At 54.9% G+C, this 24,369-nt stretch overlaps 1 protein-coding gene across 3 annotated transcripts in view; it reads right to left on the reverse strand.

Annotated features, from left to right (window-relative positions):
* Positions 1–4,652: 4,652 nt before the first annotated feature.
* The window catches only part of VIPR1 (vasoactive intestinal peptide receptor 1), a 33,079-nt gene continuing 13,362 nt past the window's right edge, over positions 4,653–24,369 (reverse strand). Inside the window, exons 3-13 of one of the 3 annotated variants that reach the window (XM_033864671.2) lie at positions 22,181–22,288; positions 16,101–16,207; positions 14,613–14,716; positions 14,054–14,186; positions 11,331–11,484; positions 10,737–10,797; positions 10,468–10,534; positions 10,003–10,094; positions 7,006–7,135; positions 6,733–6,774; positions 4,653–6,075 (exon numbers count right to left, since the gene is read on the reverse strand). In XM_033864671.2, coding sequence (XP_033720562.1) covers positions 5,884–6,075; positions 6,733–6,774; positions 7,006–7,135; positions 10,003–10,094; positions 10,468–10,534; positions 10,737–10,797; positions 11,331–11,484; positions 14,054–14,186; positions 14,613–14,716; positions 16,101–16,207; positions 22,181–22,288 — 1,190 coding nt within the window. In that variant the 3' untranslated portion in view covers positions 4,653–5,883. Of the gene's footprint in view, positions 6,076–6,732; positions 6,775–7,005; positions 7,136–10,002; positions 10,095–10,467; positions 10,535–10,736; positions 10,798–11,330; positions 11,485–14,053; positions 14,187–14,612; positions 14,720–16,100; positions 16,208–22,180; positions 22,289–24,369 lie in introns of all 3 variants that reach the window. The other 2 variants (XM_073811049.1, XM_073811050.1) reach the window with 2 other exon arrangements.

The following is a 24,369-nucleotide window of genomic DNA, read 5'->3' on the forward strand; positions in this document are numbered from 1 at the left end:
AGAAATTGCCTGTTGGCACTCGGCTTCCCTCTCTGGCCCCTTCCATATTTCCCTGTGTTGCAGGGGCTAGAAGACTAAAGACTACATTTCCCAGGCCGCCACGCTGCTGGAGATCTAGATGCAACTTGGAGGCAAGCGCTGTGGGAGAGAGTTGGAAGGCAGAAGGGAGATGGAGGCCTTTCTACCTGCAGTGCGGTGGCTGCCGGGTGGGATCTGGCAGACGTGAATTTTTGCAGCAGCAGGACACTTTGTTCCTTCTACTTCCTTGTCACCAGTTTAATGGATGTGCAAGTAGGACCCTGACAATAATTTCCTACAAGGTGGCAGCTGGGGTGGTGTGACCATGAAGCTAGGTGTGCCCTATTTTCCATTTCTCCAAATCTTTATACATTTAATTTCCTGCTTTTTTTTTTTGACATCTGTATTGGAGTGTAATTGCTTTACAGTGTTGTGTTAGTTTCTGCTGTGTAACAAAGTGAATCAGCTATATGATTACATATATCCCATATCTCCTCCCTCTTGCGTCTCCTTCCCACCCTCCCTATCCCGCCCCTCTAGGTGGTCACAAAGCTCTGAGCTGATCTCCCTGTGCTATTTTACATTTGGTAGTGTATATATGTCCATGTCACTCTCTCACTTCGTCCCAGCTTAACCTTCCCCCTCCCCGTGTCCTCAAGTCCATTCTCTTCGTCTGTGTCTTTATTCCTGTCCTGCCCCTAGGTTCTTCAGAACCACTTTTTTTTTTTTTAGATTCCATATATATGCATTAGCATACGGTATTTGTTTTTCCCTTTCTGACTTACTTCACTCTGTATGACAGACTCTAGGTCCATCCACCTCACTACAAACTACTCAATTTCGTTTCTTTTTATAGCTGAGTAATATTCCATTGTATATATGTGCCACATCTTCTTTGTCCATTCGTCTGTCGATGGACACTTAGGTTGCTTCCATGTCCTGGCTATTGTAAACAGAGCTGCAATGAACATTGTGGTTAACTTCCTACTTTAAATCTCTTGCTGCACGAAAGACCTAGAGTGTTTTCTCTTTCCTGCACTGACCCATGAGTGGTTTGGCTTCCTCTCCTCCACCATCTACCACACCACCAGGCTCAGATGGAGGGAATCTGAAAGGCCACACACTTACCCAAAGAGACGTCCAAAAGGAGATTGAGAGTCAGACTCTGTTGGTTGCCTACTCAACAACCATCTTCCCTTATCAGATCAATCCTTCTTCCTTATCAGATCAACTTCCTTCTGGAAACCTGGTCTCTCTTGCAGCCAGGGCTTGGGTGTGTGACCTAGTCCTGGCCAAGGAGCCTGAAGAGAGTATGTAGAAGGTGGATTCTGGGATAACTTATCTTCCTGACAAAAGGAGACACACAGGAAGCACTCTCCTCCCTGCCAGTGGATGGAGTTCTGTGAGAACATGATGCTTGGGGCAGAAACCGTTGTCTTGCAATCAAGAGGGGATAAGTCTGCGGATGAAAGTCAACACATTGAGGATGGCAGAGTGGACAGGTAGAAAACATCTAGGTCTACGCTGACATTATTGAACCTCTGAATTAACCCTGGAGCCCTCTACTTCTCGTGGGCATCACCCTGGCAGGACCCCTTCCCTCTGGGCCACATAGAGGCTTGTTCAGAGCTCTTCAAAGTTTTTTCCATGCCAGTATGCTGGGCTCAGAGATGCTGGGATCTCTGGGAGCTGGGCTGGGACTAGGGTGAGGCAAGTGAGGCACTGTCCTTGGATGCAAAATTTAAGGAGGGTCACAAAAAAACTCAGTAGGTGATCAGGATAAACGATATTTTACAGGACCTTAATTCCCTGACCAGGGATCGAACCTGTGCCCCCTGCAGTGGAAGCACAGAGTGACTCCTAACCACTGCACCACCAGGGAATTCCCTTTAATGTAATTTTTTTTTTTTTTTTTTTTTTTTTTGCGGTACACGGGCCTCTCACTGTTGTAGCCTCTCCCGTTGCGGAGCACAGGCTCTGGACGCGCAGGCTCAGCGGCCGTGGCTCACGGGTCCAGCCGCTCCGCGGCATGTGGGATCTTCCCGGACCAGGGCACGAACCCATGTCCCCTGCATCGGCAGGCGGACTCAACCACTGCACCACCAGGGAAGCCCTAATGTAATATTTAAAAAAATCAAAACTAATGTAAAAATACAAAGCGAACAAAAAATGTCAAGTTTTTTAAATAAAGACGATGAAGATTCAGGGTCACCAACCAGGTCTGCTTCTATGTTTGTACACAGGGCAATCCCACTGAATGTCACCTATGACAGTTCATACAATGAGGCAGGGTTCTGGGACTGTGAGAACTGGGTTCAAGGCCGGGCTGGACCAGTGACTTGCTGGTGATCCCAAGCAAGTCCCTTCCCTCCTCTCTGGACATAATCTGCCCTGCATGGGGGCTGGGGCGTTGCCGGGATGGCCTCCGGACACATCCTCCTCATCCCCATGACCTGCAGAGGTTCCTGTCCCTCTTTCTGGGAGGCTGTGTCCTGGCTATTAATATCTCGGCCATCCCTGGCCTGATCAGGGTGTTTAATGACTGCCAGCTGTGGCTCCGGCCGCTCCCCCGGGAGAAACAAGAGCAGTTGCTGTTCCCACATGGGAGTGGGGGGTGGGCCTTGCTCATTAAAACAGGCCCTGGGCAAGTGATGGGAACTGAGGCGCTGAGACCAACTCTTCACCCCACCTGGCCTTGCCCACCAGATGGAGGTGCCTGGGGATACAGACTCCCTGCACCCCAGCCCCCCGGGGGCTTCCCTGGTCTGCCTAAGTCCTGCCTGGGCCCTGTTGCCTTAGGTCAGTTTCCAACAGCCTTGGGACTTCTCCCCAGATGCCCCACAGACATTAGCTTCAGCATGTCCCAAACCAGGTCCTCCCTCACCTGGATGAAGGACTGGCAGCTTTTCCTCGGCCTGTCCCTGGGGCCCTTCTCAGCAGCCCGAGTGGCCTGCCCCAAACCCACCCTCATCCCCTTGGCCTCATTTAAGAAGTGCCCCCCCTGAATTCCTACTGCAAAGGGCTCCCCGCACCTGCTCACCTCGATTCAGGTGTCCCTGGCATCTCTCATGCTCCCTTGGGATCTGGAGACTACTGCCTAGTCCACAGGGACTACCCCTCACCTGGGAAGATGGTCCCTATCCATTCTACTGGCAGACTGGTCACCCTCCTTGGGCAGCCTGTCCCCAGCAGTGTCCCCTGGAGTCATCCACATGGTGGCCGTCTGTGCCGGGATGGTGAGGGGCTACTTGTCTTTGTCTTCCCAGAGGGAGCCCACCTGAGCTAACTGGGCTTTGCCCTCAGGGTCTGGGGTCAGCCTTGGTCAAGGGTCAGGGCCTAGCCTGTGGGGAACCAGAGGTCTGGTTCCACCTAGGGTCACAGCTGGGCCTGGGATGGGAATCACTGCCACAAGGTCAGGGGCCTTGATCTGAGGGCCAGGTCCTGGGTCTCCTTAATCCCACACTGTCCCTGGGGTCATCAATCCTGTGTCCTCACCACTTCCTCTCTCTTGTATCTCGTTCTGAAATGGAGCTGAGGAGAGAGGCCTGGCCTCTGTGTCAACTGGCTTCCTGGGGAGGGGCCTGCACTCAGGTATTTGGGTCCTTGAGGCCAACTTTGGTGATGTCCTTGAGGCACCACCAGGTGGCAATAGAGATGAGCTTGTTGGTCTGTGCCGGGAAAGGCAGGAGAGGGACCGGGGAGCCGGAGGAAAGAGGGGCTGCAGGAGAAATTCTGCTCGTGGTCACCCCTATTCCACTCCCACTCCATAGGCAGCCTGGGATGTCTGCTCATGACCTCTGCTGGCCAGGGACAGTGTCTCACCTTCTCCCCATTCCTGAATGCTCCACTACCAGGGGGTGGGGGGTAGGGAGCTTTTCACCTCCTGCTACCTCCGAGGTGGGGCCCCACTTCTGTCCTCCCTTTTTTGTCCCTGTCTTGGGTCTCTCTCTGTTTTATTCACTTTTTACCCTCCTGGCTGATAACTCTGCTTCTCCCCAGACATGACTCACTAATGGTGGGATTTCAGGCACGGTGGTGGATGGGCCAGGTCCGGGCAGGACGTTTGCAGGAAGTGGAAGCCAGGGAGGTCAGCTGGAGCAGTGGCTTTGAATCCATTCCTTGCTGACCAGCGTCATCTTCTTCGCCCTGCAGCCTTTGTGTCTAAACCTTTCTATTCGCTGTATTGTCTCTGTTTTGGTGACATCTGCTCTGTCCTCTATCTGCCACTTCTTGGCAACATGGTCATCTCACACCCCATGTGCTCCTTGGGTGCAGGTACCCCCATGTAACCACTTTTGGGACCGAGGGCAGCTCTGTCAGCTGTTCTGTATAGATCCAAGAATAGAACTATCTCTTCTTGGTTGGATTCAGGGGGTGGAAGGACACTATGAGGACGGGGTATAACTTCACCACACTCAGAGGAGAGAGGGTACCACGCAACAAGATGTGAGTTGAAAGCCCTTAGAACTGTGTGTTCCTCACATGGAAGCCAGAGGGGTGGTGGCATCTGGCTTCAGTGATGTCTTGGACCAGCCCTCCTTCGAAGGGGGGTGGGGGGCATGGCCGCAAGTTGGAAGCTGGTCTCCATTTTAGCCCACATGGGAACACCAACCACCAGGAAAACCAAGCGAATCCAACCCAGTGTTTATTGTTGCACAAGCCTGTTTGCAGTCCCAAGGGGATCTTCTGGCTGGGGCGTGAGTAGGAAGCCGTGTGGCCACAGGGGTGCAGGGCGGACACAGGACATGACAGCCACCAGGCTCTTGTCCAGATGATACATGGGCTGGGGGACTCCTCAGCCACACTCCAGGGAGGGTGGGGTGGGAATGGGGTTTGCGGGATGGTGGTAATAACAATATCAGTGGTGATACAAATAAGCAAGAGGATCCAGCTTGCTACAATATATAAAAGGCAGCAGTTAAGAGTCTGTGCTTTCACTTTCCCATCAGCAAGATCTGAGCTCAAATGCTGTCTGTGTGACAAGATGAGGTACCTGCTCTCTGTGAGGCTCAGTGTGAAATAGGGACAGTAGTGCCCGCCTTGCTGGGTTGCTCTGAGGATTAAGGGGCCCAAGAGTGTACATCTCTGAGCCCGGTCCTAATAGTTGGCACATAGGTAGGCAGCCAGGGGCAGCTCCCACAGCCCATAAGGATTGGTAGGGCTGGTGGCAAGCTCCTGGAATTGTTCCAGCCATCCCGGGATGACTCCACTTTAGCGGGGACTATGAAGATAGCTGCCCTCCCCAAACCAAAACCCCTCGTTTACAACCGCATCTGCCGGAGGCAGAAAAACTCATTCACCTTGAAGAGCTGGCAGCTATGAGGAGGCACTGAGGGAGGGGACCGCGTCTTTGGAGAGATGCCTGAATGGTGATGCTTAACCCAAAGGAAACTGACAGCAATGGTGGAACTTCAGGCACTGTCGAGGTGGCGGTGGCAGGTGACCTTTTGGGGCAAGACCTTTGTCCCCTCAGATCACACCACGTTCCCACATGCATTGTCAGGGGATAGGCGGTGGCCCTCCTCGGATGGGTAGCGAGATCTACCAGGCCGTGGAATCAGGTGAGAGTATGCAGATTTCTTGCCCTTAATGGGCGGAGGGGGCCTTTGGGGGCGGAGTCTGAAGACTGAGCTCCACCCCTCATCTTCCAGGTAGGAGCTCCCAGCTCTCTCCCATCGTCTCCCCAGGCAGGCGCAAGGGCAGCGTTCTCCAGGGGCTTCCGGACAGTGAGCTGGGGGTGCCCGGGCAGCCTCCGAGCTCAGGGCTGGGGCTGACCTCGCCTGGCAGGCCTTTGCCCCCGCTGCCGCGCGGGGTGGGGGGCGGTGCCGACGGGAGGGGCCGCCCACCCGCCTGGGCACCTGGAGGTCAGACCAGGGAGACTTCGGCCTGGAAGCTGGAGGAGCGGCGCGCGCCGGGGCTGACGCGGGTCAGCATGGAGACCTGAGTGCTGCACGTGGCCCCGCTGCTGCCTGCTGACGGGTGCTGGTATTTGGGTTTCCAACCCAAGACGCCCTGCAGATGCCAGCGCCGCCACTTCCGCCGCAGCTCTGCCTGCACCTGGGAGAAAGGAGCGTGGTCAGGCGCGCCCCTATGAAGCCTCCTGCACTGCTGATTGGGCTGCACTCTGTCTAGGGTGCGTGAGCCAGACAGTCAGAGCCTCTTGCGGAATCTAACTTGAAAGGTCAGATGCTACCTTGGGCAGTGCAGAGATGGGACCTCCTAGGGGCCAGGTCAAATCAAGGGATTGGAGTGGGGGGAGGTGGGAGCCAGAGAGGATCAGAGAATTCAGTCCAGGGAGGGAGAGGTATGCGGCCCAATCTCCTGATCCCTGCCCTCCAGCTCACCTTGAGCTCATCCCAATAGACTTCTGTGCTTTGGAACCAGGGCTCCACAGTGACTCAGGCTGCACTTCACCCATCCCCACCCACTCTGCACACAGCCACCTAACACAGCACTTCTAAAACTCTGATGTGCACATGAATCCCCTGAGGTTTTCTTAAGAGCAGATTCAGAGTCAGCAGGCCTGGGGTGGGCCCAGGAATCAGCATTTTAAACAAGGTCCTAGGTGCCGTCACTGATTTTCTAGTCTGAGGACCACACTTGGAGTAGCAAGGTTTGACTCTTCTTTGCTCTGCACATATCCCGTCAGGGGTTTTGGACCTTGGGGCTACCAGAGTTCTGTTCCTTGACCCCCAAGGTCTGAGAGGGGCTTACCTCGCCATTGAGGAAGCAGTAGAGGACGGCCACCACAAAACCCTGGGGAGGAAGGGAGCGGGAGAGGTGAGGTAGACAGACCCTGGGAGCCCCAAACCCTGCCCCACCCCTGTGTTCCCCTGGTGAAACAAAGGGCCAAACATACAGTTGGTGCTTAATAAATACTTATTGCAATGAAACGATTGGAATCTAGCGGCAAGAGGCCAAGGCCCCAGGTGAATTTCCTCCCTTAAAGCCCAGAGAAGAACGCAGCCTTAAGTCCACAGTTCATACCTGGAAAGACCCCACGACGAGCTCAAAGACCATTTTCACTTCAGCCTTAAAGTTGTCGGGGAAGAAGGCAAACATGATGTAGTGCACTCCAAACAGGGGGATCAGCAGAAGGGTGGACTTGGCCAGCCTCCTGGGGGCAGGGGAGGGGCAGGCAGTGGGTATGGGTGTCCACACGTGTACGCACATGGGGCACAGAAGACAGGGACAACGACCAGGTTGTGTGAGGATAGACTGTTGGTTCCCATCAGTCCTACGTCCACAACTGTTTCTGTTCCATATCTGCAGTGCCTATGACCTCATGCCCCCTGGGCCTCCTCTCTTGGACTTCCAGCTCCAGTGAAGGAGGGACAAAGGGAAGAGGTGGCTTTACCAGAACCCAAGGACAGGGCTACCTGGAAAGGGTTGGGATCCTATGGTAGAGGCCTTACTAAGTAAGTGCTAAAATCAACATGGGAGGAGTCCCTTGAATGAGATGGAAACATGCTGAGAAGGGCTTCTTGAATGAGCTTGAGCCACAAAGAGGTATAGTCAATGCCAGAGACCATGCCAGAGTCAATGCTGGAGCCGTGAAAGAAAGTCTGTAGCTTCCCTCCCCTTTGTCCTATCTAATACCCTTCCAGAGCCTCCCACTGGTCAAATTTAACTACAAGTAAGTGGATAAAGAATCCTAGCCAATGTAGCTTGCGAGGAGAGAGAAACCCCTCTATTTCCACTTTCTGGAGGAGAGAGTATAAAGGAGGGCCAGGGCTCAATCCCAAGGATTACGTGTAATAGTGGTATTTCAGGCTCTATGGCCGCTAATGGGGATAGTTTCTTGAGCAACAGGAGATCCTGGTTTCCCTTCCCCTGGTCTCAGTTTCTCCAATCTGTACAATGGGGCGAGTGTATGCTCAACATGGTCAAGGAATAGAAGTGGGGCCCACTGGAAACTTGGAAGCGCTTTGGGTACTATGAAATACAGTGCATTTATGAGAGACCAATACTCTACTGGAAATGAGGGCGTTTGGGAAGGAAGTTTTTGTAATTGGGTTGCTACCACGGATGCCCAAGGCCACTTGGGAGAATGATGGGTGCTCAAGTTTGTGCCTGGTCACCAAGGATGACTCAGGGTCAACTAGTAAAGCCCTGTCTTTGGCTTCTCTGCTGTATCTACTTCCCCAGGAGTTGCCAACTTTTCTGGGATTACACCCCTTTCTGCCCCACCCCCGCTCCCCACACCAATACACGCACCCCCAGAATTCTCTGGAGGACCAGCTCCTCCTTCACTGGCCATGTGAGCTCAGCAGGGTCCACAGTCACTCTAAATGACTTGCCCCTTTCCCATGGAGCAGAGCTCATTCTGTTTCAGGCCTCCCAGCCACTTGACCTCATAGCTGGTCCAGGCAGTGTGAACCCACAGTTCCCTGGCTGGGAGAGGTCTGAGGGGTGAGTGTGTCTCTGCCTCTGTGTCTCCTGCCTTGGCAGTCAGTCCAGGTAGGCCTAGCCCCGGGCCCGAGGACCCACAGCAAACTGGGGGCAGAGGAGCTGGCCTTGCCCCTCCACTCCTTCCTGGACCTGGTCCCCAGACACGCCAGTGTCCCGAGCACTGCCCACCACTCCTTGACTGCAAACCTATCCCACGCGCCTGAGGCTGACAGATGGAGGCTTTCTTTAAATTGGAGGCTTGTGGGGAGGTGGAGAGTGGGAGCTGACAGTCCCTCCGCGGGGAGCTCCATCTCCTACTCCCCCCACCCCTTCTGCCTGCCAACAGCTGTTCAGTTTCCACCTCACCCACGTGGACCTGGTGATGACCGGTTCTCTTTGCCTCAGATTCAAGCCCTTTCGAGCAGTTGTATGTTGGGGAAAACAAGGCCCCACAGGGAAAGTAGAGGAGGAGGGGGCACAGGCCTGATGTGCTACCCCCTGGCAGACTGCAGACCCCTGCAGGGCCTTCCTTTCTCAAACTGGAAGGGAAGCTCCACCTCCACACCCCGAGGGAGGAAGTGCTGTCACACCAGGAACGGGAGTCTTAGTCTCATCAGAGAGAATCACAGGATTCCAGAATAGAATCCTAAATCCAGCAGCTCGTGACATTCTAGCCAGGAATCTTAGAACCACAGCACAGATTCCCCAGAAAGAAGCCAGGCCCAGGAGAACATTCTGGATCACAGGACTGGAAGGCCGCTGTAGGACACCCCAGGTTTGTCTTGTCTGTGCAGTGCTGATAATCTCCTGTTCCCATCTGTGGGCACACAGACCGACTCACCCTCCCACAGCCACCCCATTCATGTTTCTGTAGCTCTGTCTTCCAGCCTTGTTGTTCTCATGAAAGCCTGCCTGTTCTCCAGGCCCCCCAGGCACAGGAAGAGCCCTCACACCTTTCCAAGCAAGGATATGACCCCTGTCCCACAGACACCGTGCCCTCCCCCTGCCAAGACGATGTGCTCCCAAACTCCAGAGGAGGAGGGAGTATGTGTCAGTTTCCTCATCTGTGAAATGGGGACAATCTGGAGGAGACCGTACAGACGAAATGAGATGATGCTTGAACCCCGTTGCACACACCTGGCATGTAACCTGTGGATGCCATTACTACTCTCAGGGAGGACTGAGTCCCGAATATGGCCATTTCCTTGGTAGACTGGGGGCTCCCCCGGGGCATGCATCTACTGTGCCCCTTTTCTGTGCCAGGCCCATGCCAGGGACTGGGCACACGGTGTGAACAGGACACAGGTTATCTACTGTGTTCTCGAGCTCCCTGGCTTGACAGTAGATACACAGCGGGGCCGATCACCTGCTAGGTAAGTCATGCAGGAGAAGCAGACCTGGGACTCACGGGCCTGGTGAGGGTGGGACTGGGCAGGGGACACTCGTGCACTGAGCCAGGCCATGGGGGCAGAGGTGGGCAAGAGCAAGGTGGGTTTTTGATGATTCTGGAGGGGGGCTTCCAGGGGACGTGGGATGATTTGTGGACTGGGGCTGGGGATACCGGGAGAGCCGGGGCCCTGGGCCCATACTCACGAGTATGGGCTGCTGTCACTCTTCCCGACATCTGGGGCCCGCAGTTTGTGAACCAGGATTCTGATGATGCGAATAAAGAGGATGAAGTTCACCTGGTGGGTGGGGGCCAAGGTCGGGTGGTCAGAGAGGGGAGGCAGGGTGTCCAGCCCCCTGGGCTGATGGCCTGTCTTCTTCCCCAGGGCCCAGCTATCCATCCATCTTACCTCTCCCCTACCTCTTCCCGCTTTGGGAAAGTCATCCAGGAACTCTCCCTCACATCCCTAAGGGCTGGGCCTCCCAATCTGCTTTCTCTACTCTAGAGGAAAAACTGGTGGGGAAAGGGCTGGGGACAGTCCTGCATTAGGCATTGGGAAGCCTAGGGTTCAGTTCTGACCTAGACACGAATTTCCTGTGGGACCTTGGTCAGTTGTCTACCCACTCCGGGCCTCAGTCTCCCCGTCCCTAAGTGGTGGGAGGAGGCCTTACCAAGATGGAGGCGAGGATGGGGGCCTTTATGATCCACCACAGTGAGGAGATGATGGTGTCCCAGCATCTGGGCAGGGTACGGTGGGGGAGAATGAGAGATTGTCCTCGGCCAGAGAGAGTCAGCAGTCCTCCTGTTGTCCCCGGCTCTGCCCCCAAACCCTTTAGAGACCACTGGTCCAGAGTCTGTTACTCCCTGGTCCCCCTCATCCCACCCGCGGGATCTGCCCCGAGTGACAGCAGCCAGGAGGAGGGGGGGGGTGACAGCTCACCCGTAATCCTCAAAATGGATTCTGATGATGGTCCACACCATGGTGAATGTGCTGGGCACCCCTGTCAGGGCCAAAGGAGAGAGAAAGAGGAGAGAGTGTGGCAGGAAGAGGGGGAGATCGAGGAGGAAGAGCCAGGAAGAGGCAGGGAGAGAAAAGGGTGGGTTTCCAACGTGGCCACGTACGGTGGCATATATAGGTAGCTCAGTGTGCAAAGATGCCTCATTGAGGGGGTGAAGCTCTATGTCTGAGGGACTGTGTCTGCCTAAAGGGGACTCGTTTTCTCATTTGGGCAGAGGCACTGTATAGATTAGCAGCGGCCCTGTGTGTTTCAAGGCCTGGAGGGGAAATGGAAGGATGCTCAGAGAACCTGTGTGTTCCACGGGTCAGCTCGAGGTGCAGCCGCAGCCAGAAGGCCCTTGCCCAGGGGTCAGACGACAGGAGGACTTTTATCAACCCACGGCCAAGTGCCTTGCAGGCAGGATCTGCAGCCCAGCAAGACCTAAGGCAGCAGGCTGGGTTGGTACCCACCCCCTAATGAGCTCCCCAGGCTTTGCCCCCTTGTTCCCAGCCTGGCAGCCCTCCCTGGTACCATACCCCAGCCGATGAATATGTACCCCCAGAAGTACTTCCTCTCGGAGAAGAAGGAGACGGCGAGCAGGGTGTGCAGGTAGAGGCCCTCCACCAGCAGCCAGAAGAAGTTGGCCATGACACAGTACTGGAATAACACCACGGCAGCCTTACAGCCCACCTGCAGGGGGGGGAGAAGAGGGGGGCCCAGTGGAGCTAGCAGGGGTCCCTGCCTGCCCACATCTCTGTCTGGGGTGACAAACAGGATTGCAGTACAGCCAACTTACTCTCTTACTTATTTCTGTATTATTCCCTTAGAAATATACTCAGTGGTTTTCCCATTATCCCTAATTTTACATCATCTGATGCTTTGGAATAAGCTTGCAATTTTAATTATCCACCCATCAATTTATCATCTATTCATCTTCCTATCTATATATCTATCCACCCACCTACCCATCCAACCATCCACCTACCCACCTATCTATTTATCCATTTATTTACCCATCCACCCACCAGACATCCACTGCCAACTCACCCATCTATCCATCTACCATCCATGCATCCAACCATTAACTATCTATCTGCATCCATCATCTTCCATCTATCAGTCCATCCACAGACTCACCTGTCTCTCTCTCCATTCATCTACTATCCACATACTAGACATCCACTACCAACCCACACACCTAGACATCTATCCATCCATTCATTTATCCACTTGTCCATCAATCTGCTCATCCAGCCAACCACCAATATACCCCCACCCATGATCTATCCAATTTTTCTTACTTTATCCATCTATCCTTCCACTTAGTCATCCACACACTATTTACCCCGTCATCCAGCTACCAACCCATCCACTTACCATCTCCGCTACTCATTTATCTTATTCCTATTACGATTGAAGGTAGCTGGAAGACGTATGAGGGAGAATTCTTGCTTGCATTAGCAAGAATCCCTTGAAAGTGTAGGGATATGGGCTGTGGACTGTGGAGTGGGGTTTAGATGGAATTGTTGGGGGAAAGATGGGGACGGAGAAGAGGGAAGAGGAGGGTGAAGTAGAAGTTAGGAAAAAGAGGAGAGTGGAGGGATGATCCTTCCTCCTGGGGGCCAGAGGAGCTAGAGGAAGAAGGGGTTCCCCAGGCAGGTGAGGACAATGGAGGAGTTAGGGAGACCCCTGGGCAGGGAAATCAGGGGCTCTGGGCGGCCCAGCTCGCATGATTAGAAGGTCTTCTGGGCCATCTGTCCTCTCCCAGAAACTATCTGCCGTTTCAGATTGAGCCCAGATACCTGTAAGCCAGAGCTTAAAGCCACCCTCTTCCAGGAAGCCCGTCTGCTGTCATTCCTCCTTGTACCCAGAACACAGGTTCCCACCCTTTCCTCCTGTGCCGTCGGCTTTGAGGCACCCTCAGAGAGCAGCCTACCCTCCTCTCCCAATGGTTGGAAAGTCCTTCCTCAGGTCTTACTTCAGTCCCTCCTGTTACAGGCAGTCTGTTTCCCCCACCTTCCCTCATCTGCTTTACAGCAAGAATAACTCAGCTCTTTAACAGGACTATTAGCTGTGCTTCTCCTTGCCTTGGAAAAGCTTCACAGAGCTGCTAATGAATCGGAAAGCTCATTTCCACAATTATCCTCAACAAGTGCGCCGGCGGCTTCAGGCTGCTCCCCAGGCTCCGGGGCTCACACCGCACAGGTCTGAGCCCTGCTCCCAGGCTGGATCATCTGAGGCGCTCTGGGAATGGCCAGCGTGGCTCCCCTCCCCCTTGTCGAGATGCCTGAGATACCACCATCACTCTCTGGAGAATTTTTTTTTTTTTTTGGCCACACCTCGCGGCTTGTGGGATCTCAGTTCCCAGGTCAGGGATCAAACCTGGGGCCTTGGCAGTGAGAACGTGGATTCCTAACCACTGGACAGCCAGGGAACTCCCTGGGGAGATTCACTTTCAATTTCACTCTCTGGGGAGAAGGTACTTCTGACCCCTGAAATAATGCACTGTCTCTGAGGTCACTCATGAGGCAAAAAGTCACTGACCACAAGGGACGAATGGGAGCCAGGGCTGGTCTTGAGCTCCCTGTCTCAGCTCAGGGGGCACTCAGGGAGGAGGCCCTGAGCACAGAATCACCTGCAGATGGACCCCTTAGTGACGGGCCATGAATTCCTTAAATGCTCTCTTAACCTCCCTTGCCTAGGATGGTCCAGAGTGACTAAGGGCAGGGGAAGAATAGAAGAAGAGGAGGGCTGTGTGGGTTTGGACTGGCTCCAGAAGGCAACGGGGGGAGTAGGAAGGGGGGCACGGTGAGCAGAGCCATGGGTATGCAGATGGCAGAGAGGAGGGATGGAAGGAAGCTTGAATGTCCTTGCACGACGGGGAAACTGAGGAAGGGATTTCCCTAAGGTCACATAGGAAGTTAGCAGCAGAGGCGGGAAGGGGGCTGTGGGCTCTGGCACGAAGTGTACCACTTTGCACCCAGGAGAGGTGTTTTTCATTGGCAGGAGTAGGTGTGTGAACTCCCAGATGGCCAAGCAGCATCTCCTGCTGCTGGGAGGGAAGTGGGATCCAAGGAGCTGGCAGGCAGGGTCGGAGGGGGGCCATCTTTGGAGAGAGAGAGAGAAAGAGAGAGGGAGAGAGAGAAAGGGAGAGAGAGAGAGAAAAAAGGGGAGACAGGAGGGAGGAGAGGGAGAAGAGGAGATTCAGGTGACAGATGGCAGAGGTGGGCCAGGGAGGTGGGCCTGGGCAGGTCCTCACCGAGCCCTTGGAGCAGTGGTCCGACTCCCCGCTGTCGAAGAGGGCCAAGTCTTTGATGAAGACAGCGGTGGCCCTCAGGATGAAGGATACGAAGAGATGGATGTGGATGTAGTTCCGCGTGCAGTGGAGCTTCCTGTGGGAGGTGGCCAGATCCAGGAGGCCGAAGGGGCCTCAGACCCCCACCCCAGCCAACAAGTCCAGTGCTCTGAGGAAGGGTAGGGCTTGTAGCCTCTGGATGCAGACCCCACCCCGAAGGGGGGTCCTGTCCCCAGGTATCCTACCCATGTGTGCAGCCTGGCTTGCAGGTGCCTCCTTCCAGGGCACAGGCCCCGCCCTCTGGTGCCCTATCCCCAGGTACAGGGCATCCTGTGAGGGATGAGGCCGACACAGGTGAACACTTCGAGCACCCTGCTGTCTCTAGGGGAGGCTGGCCTGGCGGGGGCTCTGGGGAAGGACTGTGTGATGCCTGGGAGCTGACAGTGGAGGGGGCAGAGCATGCCTGGGTGAGGAGTGACCTGGCTGGTCTGCTTTGAGACCTGTTGCAGGAGCTGGTCCTCACCTGAACAGGCTCAGGATGGCAGTGGCGACAAGGAGGGTGACGAGGGACAGGCTGTAGCCGACGGTGTAGCCAGTCTTCACGGAACTGTAGAACATTGTCTGCTGCTGCTAGAGGGAGGTGGGTGAGGATCTTGGGCGGGGGTGGGGGGACTCACCTAGGGGGTGTTGGCAGAGGCGGGGTGCCCTATACATCCTGCCTCCCATCCCTGCCTTGACAGATGAGGAGGCTGAGGCCCAGGGCTCCCAGGAGCAGCTGAGTGGCCCCTTCCAGTTCCCAGAGCCCCTTTCTCCCTGGTTTCCACGGATGAGACAGCACTGCTTCCCAGGGTCGGGCGGGGGTTGAATGCCCTTTCTCTGCTCCTTCACAGGGGAAATGTCAGTGGGGGAAGGGGCGAAGACCTCACACGATCCACTGGTCCATCCATTCATTCTTCAGTCACGTGTCCAACAGCCCTTCTGGGCCAGCTCTGGGCTTGGTATCCTCAAGCACAAGACTGCTTGCCCTTCAGACCCCCCACAGGAGGCCCTCTCACCAAGTGGCGAGGAATGGACAACGGTAAAGAAGACGCTAGGGGGAGGGTAATTTCCCATTTGGGACTCTCAGAGGCTGGATTTAGCAGGAGGAGGGCAATCTGGCCTTTATGGGGAGGAGGGACAAAGCTGGACACCAAGGGCTTCCTGCTGGCCCCTCCCCATGGACACACACGCAGAGCCATGGTCACTGGGCCGCCCCTCCTTCCTCCCCACCTTCCACACCCTGCTGGAACAGAGGCCAGTGGTCAAGAAGGATCCTGCCCGAGGATCTGGTGGGCTTTTAAGGCCTCTGAGGAAATTGCTGCCCTTTTGGGAGGAGTGAAAGCCTTGTCTGTGAAGGGCTTTGGGGGTGGGACAGAGGTCATCACAGACAGACTACATTCACCCACCAAAGCAGCGAGGGGCTCCTAGCTCGGGACTTCAGTTATACACTAGCCTCCCCATCAATATCCTTCCCTGGCTCCTGGCCCCACATCCTTACAGAGACCACCTATGCTCCACCTGCTCCAGGGCAGATCCCCATCCTGGGACTGAGGACAATGGTCCTGTCCCTGTCCCTGCCCCTGATTGGCTCCTGGGTATCTGAGGCTGGTTCATTCCAGGATCCGCACCTCAGTTTCTCTTCTGCGTGTGACAGGTGGGATGGGCTCTGTCTGCCCTGCCAGGGCTGGATCAAGGCTCCCACAAGGGAGTGGAGTGGCCTAGCCTGGGAGTGCTGCTTCTGCTTTGATGCTGTGAGTCATCCTCCTGGAAGCCCCCTCCTGGACCCTGTCAGGGGAGCCAGGGGATGCGCCCCTGGGAATGCGGGCCTGGAGAGGGAGGAGGCTTGAGGAGGGCAGACCCTGGGAGTCCTGGCTCCGACATGGAAGGCAACTGTGCCCCTTGGTGGGAGAGAGTGGAAGGGGCTAGCAGGCCCAGGTACTCTAGCGTGTGTGTGTGGTGCACTGAGGCCCACCTCGTCCAAACTCGATGCGTTGTCATCCAAGCCACAGGCAATGGGGTAGGGACCAGGCTCCAGGGGCGTCCAGCCCTCGTCAGTGCAGCTGCGGCTCACGTTGCGGCCTGGGTGGAGGGCAGGGGCAGAGAGGAGAGAGGTTGAGGGGCAGGGAGTGGGTAGGTCGGAGGAGTAGGCATGGGGCCTGGCTGTCTCTCTGCTCAGCCCTACTCTCACCACCCCCGCGGCATCAGGCTCCAGCTGTTCTGACCTGGACACCCAGGGCATCACGGGGCAGCCTGGGGCAGGGAGAAGCACCTCCAGGGTGGCCAGGGGACGCACCAACACAGATGACAGCCAAAGCAGACATTCCTGCCCCTTGTCGTGTCCGAACCTGACCCCAGGCGCAATTTAAACTCTGATCCTTGTCACGAGCAGCCTGGATCCTTGGCGTGGAACGATCCCTGACCCTTGTCATGAGCTGAATGCTGACCCCCGTCACAGGGCCATGGATGCTGGTGTGGCAGATGCTTCCCTTGTCTGTCCTGTAGGTACAGACAGCAGCCTTCTGGCTGCGGCAAGGGGCCCAGGCCTGCCCAGCCCTCCTGGGTCAGCCTGCCTGGGCCTACGGGCCTGGGTTTCCTCCCACGCCTGGGGGCTGGGGGTTCAGATGTGCTGCTGGAGAGGGACCAAAGGTGAGGCAGGAGGTGGGTGGGCGTCGGAGGACCTCTGATAAGGGCACAGGTGTGAAGTCCTCACACACGGAGAAGGGGCACACGCCCAGGCAAAGGCAAGTATGAGAATAATTGAGCTGCACACCATTGCAGAATCTCGGGGCTGAACCACTAAGGCTGGGGTTCCAGGACAGTGGCACTGTCCGCTGTCCCCGGAGGACCAGGGCTGCAGCAAAGGGGCAGGACCACTGAGCGGCCATGTGAGGTGAGGGGTGACCCCAAGGCTCCCCACTCGCCAGGGAGGGGAGAGGCTGAATAGAAAATGGGTGAGCCAGAGAGCTCTCTGCCCCCATCCCAGGACTCATTACAGAGGCACTGAGTCCGGGACACAGCCTTCCTGCCAGACTTGTTGTGGGAGAGGAAAGGAGAAGGAGGAAGGGGGAGGGGAAGGAGGAAGAAGGAAAGGAGAGGGAGGGAGGGAGGATGAGGGGAGAGAGAACAGGTAGGAGGAGAAGGGGGTAAGAGGATGAGGAAGAAGGGGGAGGGGAGAGAAAAGCAGGGAAAGAGATAAGGTGAGGCGATGAAGAAGAGCTGAGAGAGAAGATGGGTCCTGACATCCTTGCCGTCTAGCTCCTTTCTCACCTGCACCACCACCATCAGCACCTCCATCAGCACCAGCATCACCATGACCATGACCGTCACCATCACCACGATGCACGTTTTGAGAACTTTTCCCAGGTACACGGTACAGAGCACTTCAGGCATATTGTCTTTTTGAAGCCCCTCAACCACCCAGTGGGAAAGTAATCCCATTTCACAGTTGAGAAGTAGGGCTCCAAGAGGCTGGTCACTTGCTCAAGGCCACGTACATAGGACAGGGTAGAGCAGGTGTGGTCCCATAGTCTTCCCAGGTAACCTTGGCCCTCATCTGCACTGAGGTGACTGAGGACTTGTTTCGGGTGTCCAGGTGCAGAGCTGTAGGAGGCGTCAAGCCATCCCGAGCTCAGGGAGGGTCACTGTGCATATGTTTAAAATTTCCAAACCTTGCCGTGTGCTCAGAACATCCCAGGTGACTCCCTATTCCCTATTTCTGTAAATCCTCCTGGCCACCATTTGAAAGAGGTTCTTGTCACCCTACTTTATGGACGAGGAACTGAGGGACAACTAGGGGTAGGGGGATAACCAGGAAGGAGCAGCCCGTTGGGTCTCTTTCCACTGTGAGGTCCCAGGGGTGGCAGGAAGGACTTTGCTGAGGAAGGGACCCTAGGTTGGGCCAGTTTCTTGCCCTGGTGGCCCATTTCTGCACAGACCTCCCAACCGCACTGCCACAGGAGGCTCCCAGGGCATGAGAAAACTCTTCACACTGCCCCTCTGCACACCGCCCCTCCTCACCCCCTCAGCTTTCTCCCGTTGCAGCAGAGGGTGGGCCGGCCTGGAGGCTTCAAGCAGCCACTCATCAAACTGCAGGCCCCCATCAGCCCCAGATCTCAGGAGCTCACTGGGGGCCCGGAGGCCATGCCCCTCCCCAGGAGCTGATTCTTGGGGGACTGACCCTGCCAGACTGGGGCAAGTAGGAAAAAGGGGACAAGGCCAAACCAGCCAGCCTTAAAGCAGGGACACCAAAGCTCGGGCTTTGGGCTCCCCACTGGCCGGAGGGTCCAGGGCTCGACGAGGCCAGGCCCATGACATAGTGGACACCTGGGATTATCACGAATGAAGCTAGCGAGCCTGAGTGACCCAACAATGTCTACACAGCAGCATCACATGCCTTCTGTGGGAGCAGTGGGGAGCAAACATTAATGTGTTAAGGCTCGTGATCAGGAGTTACCAATAGTCCCATTAAAAAGGGGGACGCCAAGAGTGAGAGAGGTTGGGTGACTTGCCCATGGTCACACAGCAAAGAAGCAGCAGGCCTGGGATGCAGACCGAGGTCAGCCTGACTCCACATCTTTTTGGGCTCCCAGCAGCAGCTGAAGGGGGACTTTGTCCCTTGGAGCCCCGATTGCCCAGAGAGCAAGGGAGGGCAGGGGATAGCGGGGCATCTTCAGGGCTGGGTGGCCACTTTGAAGAGCCTGGGACTGAAGTCCAGGACTCCAAGGGAACTGCTCTTGAGATGATCTCAGTAGAAGTCACCATGGGACCCTGAGGATCAGTCAACAGTGTCTTCCCCAGTCTGGGCTGGGGAGCCGACAGACCCTGTGTGTGTAGAGGGGGCTACGGAGGGTACGAGAAAGGGCGAGGGACTTTAACCCTGTGCTGGGAGGGCCACTCCACATCCTCCCAGTCTCCTCCCGTTTGTCATGTCTCAAAAAAGAAGTCACGGCTGCCCTGCCCCCTTTCCTCCCTCAGTTCTCCACGTGAAAAGCCCTACTCGGTGTCTGGGGCTAGAAATCGGGGGTCATTTTCTCCCCACTCACCTCTCTCCTCCCCCATCAGTCACCAGTCCTGCCCCAGCTTCCCTTTCCTCGACACCAGCACTGACCGTCTCATCTCCCCTGGATTAGGTAGGAGCCTCCTGATGGTTCTCCCTGTTTTCCTGCCCCTCCAACCCACTCCGCACCCTGAATCCTGGAGGGTTGTTCTAAAATCTAGACCTGATCGTGGCACTCTCTTGCTGAAATCCTGTCAATGGCGGCCCACCCCAGCCAACCAGGGCAGACGTCTTAGGTTGACAAGACCTCCTTATCTACGGTTTCATGTGATGCTGCGGGGAGGAGGTGTCCCACAGACCCCATAGACACAGGTAATATAGACTGTGGTGTCTTCTTATCAAAATAGCCCTCCTACTTTTTACTCTTAAAAAAAGTCTCTTCAAATATTTAATGGCAAAAACACCACAGGTGAAAGACGTGCAGACCACAAATAAAAGGACTAGACCTCCACAGTTGGGAGACTGGGATTGACATATATACACTACTATGTATAAAATAGATAACTAATGAGAACCGACTGTATAGCATGGGGAACTCTACTCAGTGCTCTGTGGTGACCTTAATGGGAAGGAAATCCAAAAAAGAGGGGATATGTGTACACGTATAGCTGATTCACTGTGCTGTACAGCAGAAACTAACAACATTGTAAAGCAACAATACTCCAACAAAAAATAAATAAATTGAAAAAAAAAGGACTAGACCTCCACAAACATTTTGGTGCCTTGGTGAGCAATCTTTGCCTGGCCACCCCTCCTTCCCACGTTCTTTACCCAGCCTGGCCAAATGACGTCTTTTAACTCTCTTCAGCTTTCCCTGTAGAACCAGGTCCCTTCCAACCCTTCCAGAGAAGACACTCCTTCCCCAGTCCTGTTACCCAGAGGGGCAGGAGTTTGGGTTGCCATCCCTGCTATCCCACACTTCCCTTACATGCAAACTTTCGTCTTTGGAATTGAGGCTCACACCTTCTTCATCTAGTTGCCCAGGAAAACACAGTCTCTTTCCTTTACATATTCAGCCCCTAGCCCAGTTTCCTATTTCTTGCCATCATTTTCAGAGGCTAAGGCTGCCAAGTATAGCTCGACAGGTTGTTCACTGCACAACAAGGGCATCTGGCTGATGAACACTGGGGGCTAAAGCGTACTTCATATTCAGCTTGTCACTAGGTAGGTTCTGGTGAGATGTTGAATCCACCTGAGGAAGGCTGCCTTTCTCTCATCTGCCGAAAGGCTTGGTGTGGGCCCCCCTGAGGCTGGCAGCCTGGGGGTTAGCCAGATGGTGGGCTGGACTCCAGGTTCTCAAGTGAAGGATCTGCCTTTACAATTCCAGCAGGGACGGAAGGAAGAGCCTCAGGAGGAATGCAATTAGCAGGCGCTTCCAGGGATCCCAGGAAAGGCTGGTTGCCAGGCTCTGCTGAAGGAAGCATCATGAGAGCTGCCAGAGGAGCTCATCTCCTGTCTGCCCAGGTGCTGGGTCCCGCTGGAAGAGGGCTGGGCTAGGTGGGCGCTGGCCTGGAATACGGCACACCTGTGGCTGACCCTCAGGGAGGGCGTCCGGATCTCTCCCTCACTGCTGAGGTCACAACACCGGGCACTGGCAAGCGAAACTGGCCTGCTCCAAAGAGACCATTTGGTCCATCTCCCATTCCCACTTTACAAATAAGGAAACAGGTCCAGAGGGGCAAAGGCCACCCGGAGTGAGAGACTTTCTGCTCATCCTCTGAGCCCTTATCTAGGTCCCATTCATCACCAACCCTTCCCAACCCAGCCCTGCTCCTCCCTCTGTCCTCCCCCAGCTCATCAAACCCATACCTGAGCGGGGCACACTTGAGTCCTATCCCCCCTCCACCGCACCTTCCCGCTTCCCTCCTCTGCCCTGCTCTCCACCCGAGTCCACACCATCATCATCTCTCGTCTGCCTTGGGACTGGGTCTTCCCATTCGTACTCCTAGAATCCTGTCTTTGCACAGAAACCAGTTATCAGTTAAAAACCCGAACTGGACTGTTTCCGTCGCCTGCTTAACCCCTGCAGTGGCTTCTCAGTGAACTTAGGAAAAGCCCAAGCCCTGTCAGTCCTCAAGGCCTGCGTGGTCTGGCCTCTGCCCGCCTATCTCTTTCCTCTCCTCCCTCCCCTGGGCTCACTGCTCTAGCCACACTGGCCTCCACTGAGTTTCCTCAGGGCTCATCCCATGGGCTGTTGATCCTCTGAGTGATTCCCCCCGCCAGGACCTTTGCAGCTCTTTCCCAGCCCAGGTCTTCAGACCGCAGCTGCAGTATCACCTCCTCAGAGAGGCCGCCATGACGCCCGCCTAAGGTTGTTTCCCTCTCTTCTCTCTCCCAGCACCGCTTATCGTTTATAATACATGCATTTGTTTTCTTGCTACACGCCTCTCCAACTAGAACGTGAGCTCCCCGAGGACAGAGCATTTTATCCCTCTGCCCCTCACTGTGCTTGTCTAGCTCAGTGCCAGTCAACACAGTAGGTGTTTAATGAACATTCACTGAATGAAAGGATGACTTACTGTGTCATCTTTAATTACTGGTAGCTAGACAGCCCACTTCCTAAAGAGCTTCCTGCTTTTCCTTTCTGCCTTATATGTGAACATTCACTTAAGCAGAACTTGACAAGGTGTGTAAGAAAGGTCAGTTTCGTAAAGTCAGAAAGGTCATTGCCTCGGAGAAGTGAAAGACTCATTCGTGGCCAGCCCAAAACAATGGGAACATGGCAGCCATAACTATCAGTCAATCAGTTATCAATTGCTGAGCAAATATTTAGTGAGACCTTCCCACATGCTTATCTTTCTGTGAAGAGCTAACCAAATCCCATGAGTCCTTCAGAGAACTAATGTCAGTGCAACCTGTTCCAGGAAGCCACCCCTGATTGCTCCAGCCTCTTTGAGCACCTCCTTTGCCTTCTCACTTCCTTGAGAGGTGAGTCCCTACTCCAGCCGGCTCTACTCCTGCCACCAAGCCCCTGCCCTTCAACCCAGGCTTCTTACCTTGAATGGGGGAGAAGAGTTTAAAGATGAGAGGGCAGGCCAAGACGACCACCTGGCCCCGAGGGGTGGCTGGCCAGCAGGTGAGGTTGTCCCACATCTTGCTGCAGCCTGTGGGGTGAAGGCAGAGGACACATGGGTCAGCGTGGCCACCAGGTGCCTCCAGCCTTGGGGCCTGAGCCCACAGGCACCCACTCTTTTCCTCCTCCTCCAGGCTCCCACCTTGAGGAGCCTCCAGTCCGAGAGGGGAGGCACAGCCCTGCCCAGGCTGTACAGGGAAGGGGGAGAAGGAGGCATAAGTACAGCCCCATGGTCCTTGGTGAGAGACAGAGCGCCCCCCTGTGTGTTTCAAACAGTGGTGGGGTTTTGTTTGTTGCAGAGACTAGGGGGGCCTTCCCCGGCATTCAATGGGCAGGCGACAGGGACGCCAGGCAGGTATCCTGCATGGTCGTGCACAGCGATGAATTGTGTAGTGTTTGGGACTTTCAAATGAGTTGCTGGGCGTTTGCATAGATGAAAACCTTTTGTAATGACCAGAGGCTAGACTCTCACTCCATTTTACATATAAACACAAGGTACTTATTGTACGGGTCTGACAATACGAGTTTTCCAGGAATGCAACCGCCAAGTAAAGGAAGAGAAGACTGGGCTTCGTTGTGCTCTAAGAGTTGTTCTCACTAAGAGCCGTTCAATGTTTTGGAAAATCACCTACGACAATGCTGCCGTGAACCTGGGTCGGTGATGCAACCGGCATATATACCAATCTATGTTTAAAGCTCTCACATTCCCAGAATTTATATTTATAGGTACAACCTTTAGACTATGTCTTCTTATCTTTCGGTGTGATTGTGCTGGAATGTACACACAGTATTCCAGCACACATAGTATTTTATTATATGTGTCTTTATTTTTGTTTTACGTTATAACTAGAACATCATTAAAAAAAACTGTGTGTCCTAAATTTCATTTTATAATAGTAAGGGAGGCATTAGAAAATATTTCTTGTAAAAAGGAGCTGTTGGGTGTGATCGGGTGATGGGTATATTGGGATTTAGCTAGTTCTTGAAGAGTCTTCATAAAACTCACATACAACACAGATGCCCCCCACCCAGGCACACTGTGAATTGTGACAGGGGTGGTGATTAGGGAGTGAGTTTGGAGAAAGCCCTGCATCGCAGGCTGAGCTCTCCGCTGTGTACCTATTAGCCTTGAAGGCCTGGCTGGTGACGGATGCACAGACCCCCTAGTGGTCTCTAGGGGTCCACTCTAATAGGCAGATGCAAATGCCACGGTTTTGCCTGTTCAGGGTCTGGGTGGCCCTGAGGAACAAGGACTCCTCTGGATGCCGTCCCCGGAGGGAGGTTTAATTGTCTCTTTGCAACCCTGCCAGTCCCATAGATTTACTCAGGAAACCCAACCCCTGAGCTAAAGTCAACTCCAGCTGGGCCAAACCCAGCCCAGCCCAGGTCCGAAGGTTCACAAGTTCCCAAGAAGGGGGCCTGGGAAGAGGAGGTGGAGGGACATCTCCACCTGGGGAAGAGCCTCGGGCCTCTGAATGCTAAAGTGGGCCGACAGTGGGGAGCGGATGCCATCTGGGGCTGCGGTAGCCAGGTGGCACCTGCAGCTGAAGGCTGAGAATGCCTGGATCTCCGTGGCCTGGTCAGAGTGCACAGCCTCCCTGCCTTGGGGACCTCATCCGCTACCACTCCTCCTATCCTGAGTCTTCTGTGGCCTCACTCCGGCTCCCAGTCTCTCCTCCATTCCTGTGCCAGCAGCTCTGGAGGCCATGTAGCTGCTCTTCAGGCCAGTCAAATCCTGCTAGTGATTTAAGACCCTGTTCATAATATCATCAGCAAACATTTATGTAGCCTTTATATACGGGAGACACTGTTTTACCCTCTTTACATAAATAACTTATTTAACCCCCTCCCATTTTACAGATGAGCAACTGAGGCACAGAGCAGTTATGTAACTAGCCCCACGTCACGTCGCTGGCGAGGGGGACAGCCTGTTCACACGCTCCATCTCCAGCAAACCTCTTGCACTCTGCCTGGTCTGAAGGACTCAGTGCCATTTCCAGGAATCTTGCATGGCCCTGACAATGCTGGGCACACCCTGTCTTGCAGGCCAGCTATTGTGTTTGGGTACTTGCCAGGCTTCAGGCTTTCTGGATCTCCAGCGGCGGTCCAGAT

The sequence above is a fragment of the Tursiops truncatus genome, chromosome 10 (assembly GCF_011762595.2).
Source record: "Tursiops truncatus isolate mTurTru1 chromosome 10, mTurTru1.mat.Y, whole genome shotgun sequence".
Lineage (NCBI taxonomy): Eukaryota > Metazoa > Chordata > Mammalia > Artiodactyla > Delphinidae > Tursiops > Tursiops truncatus.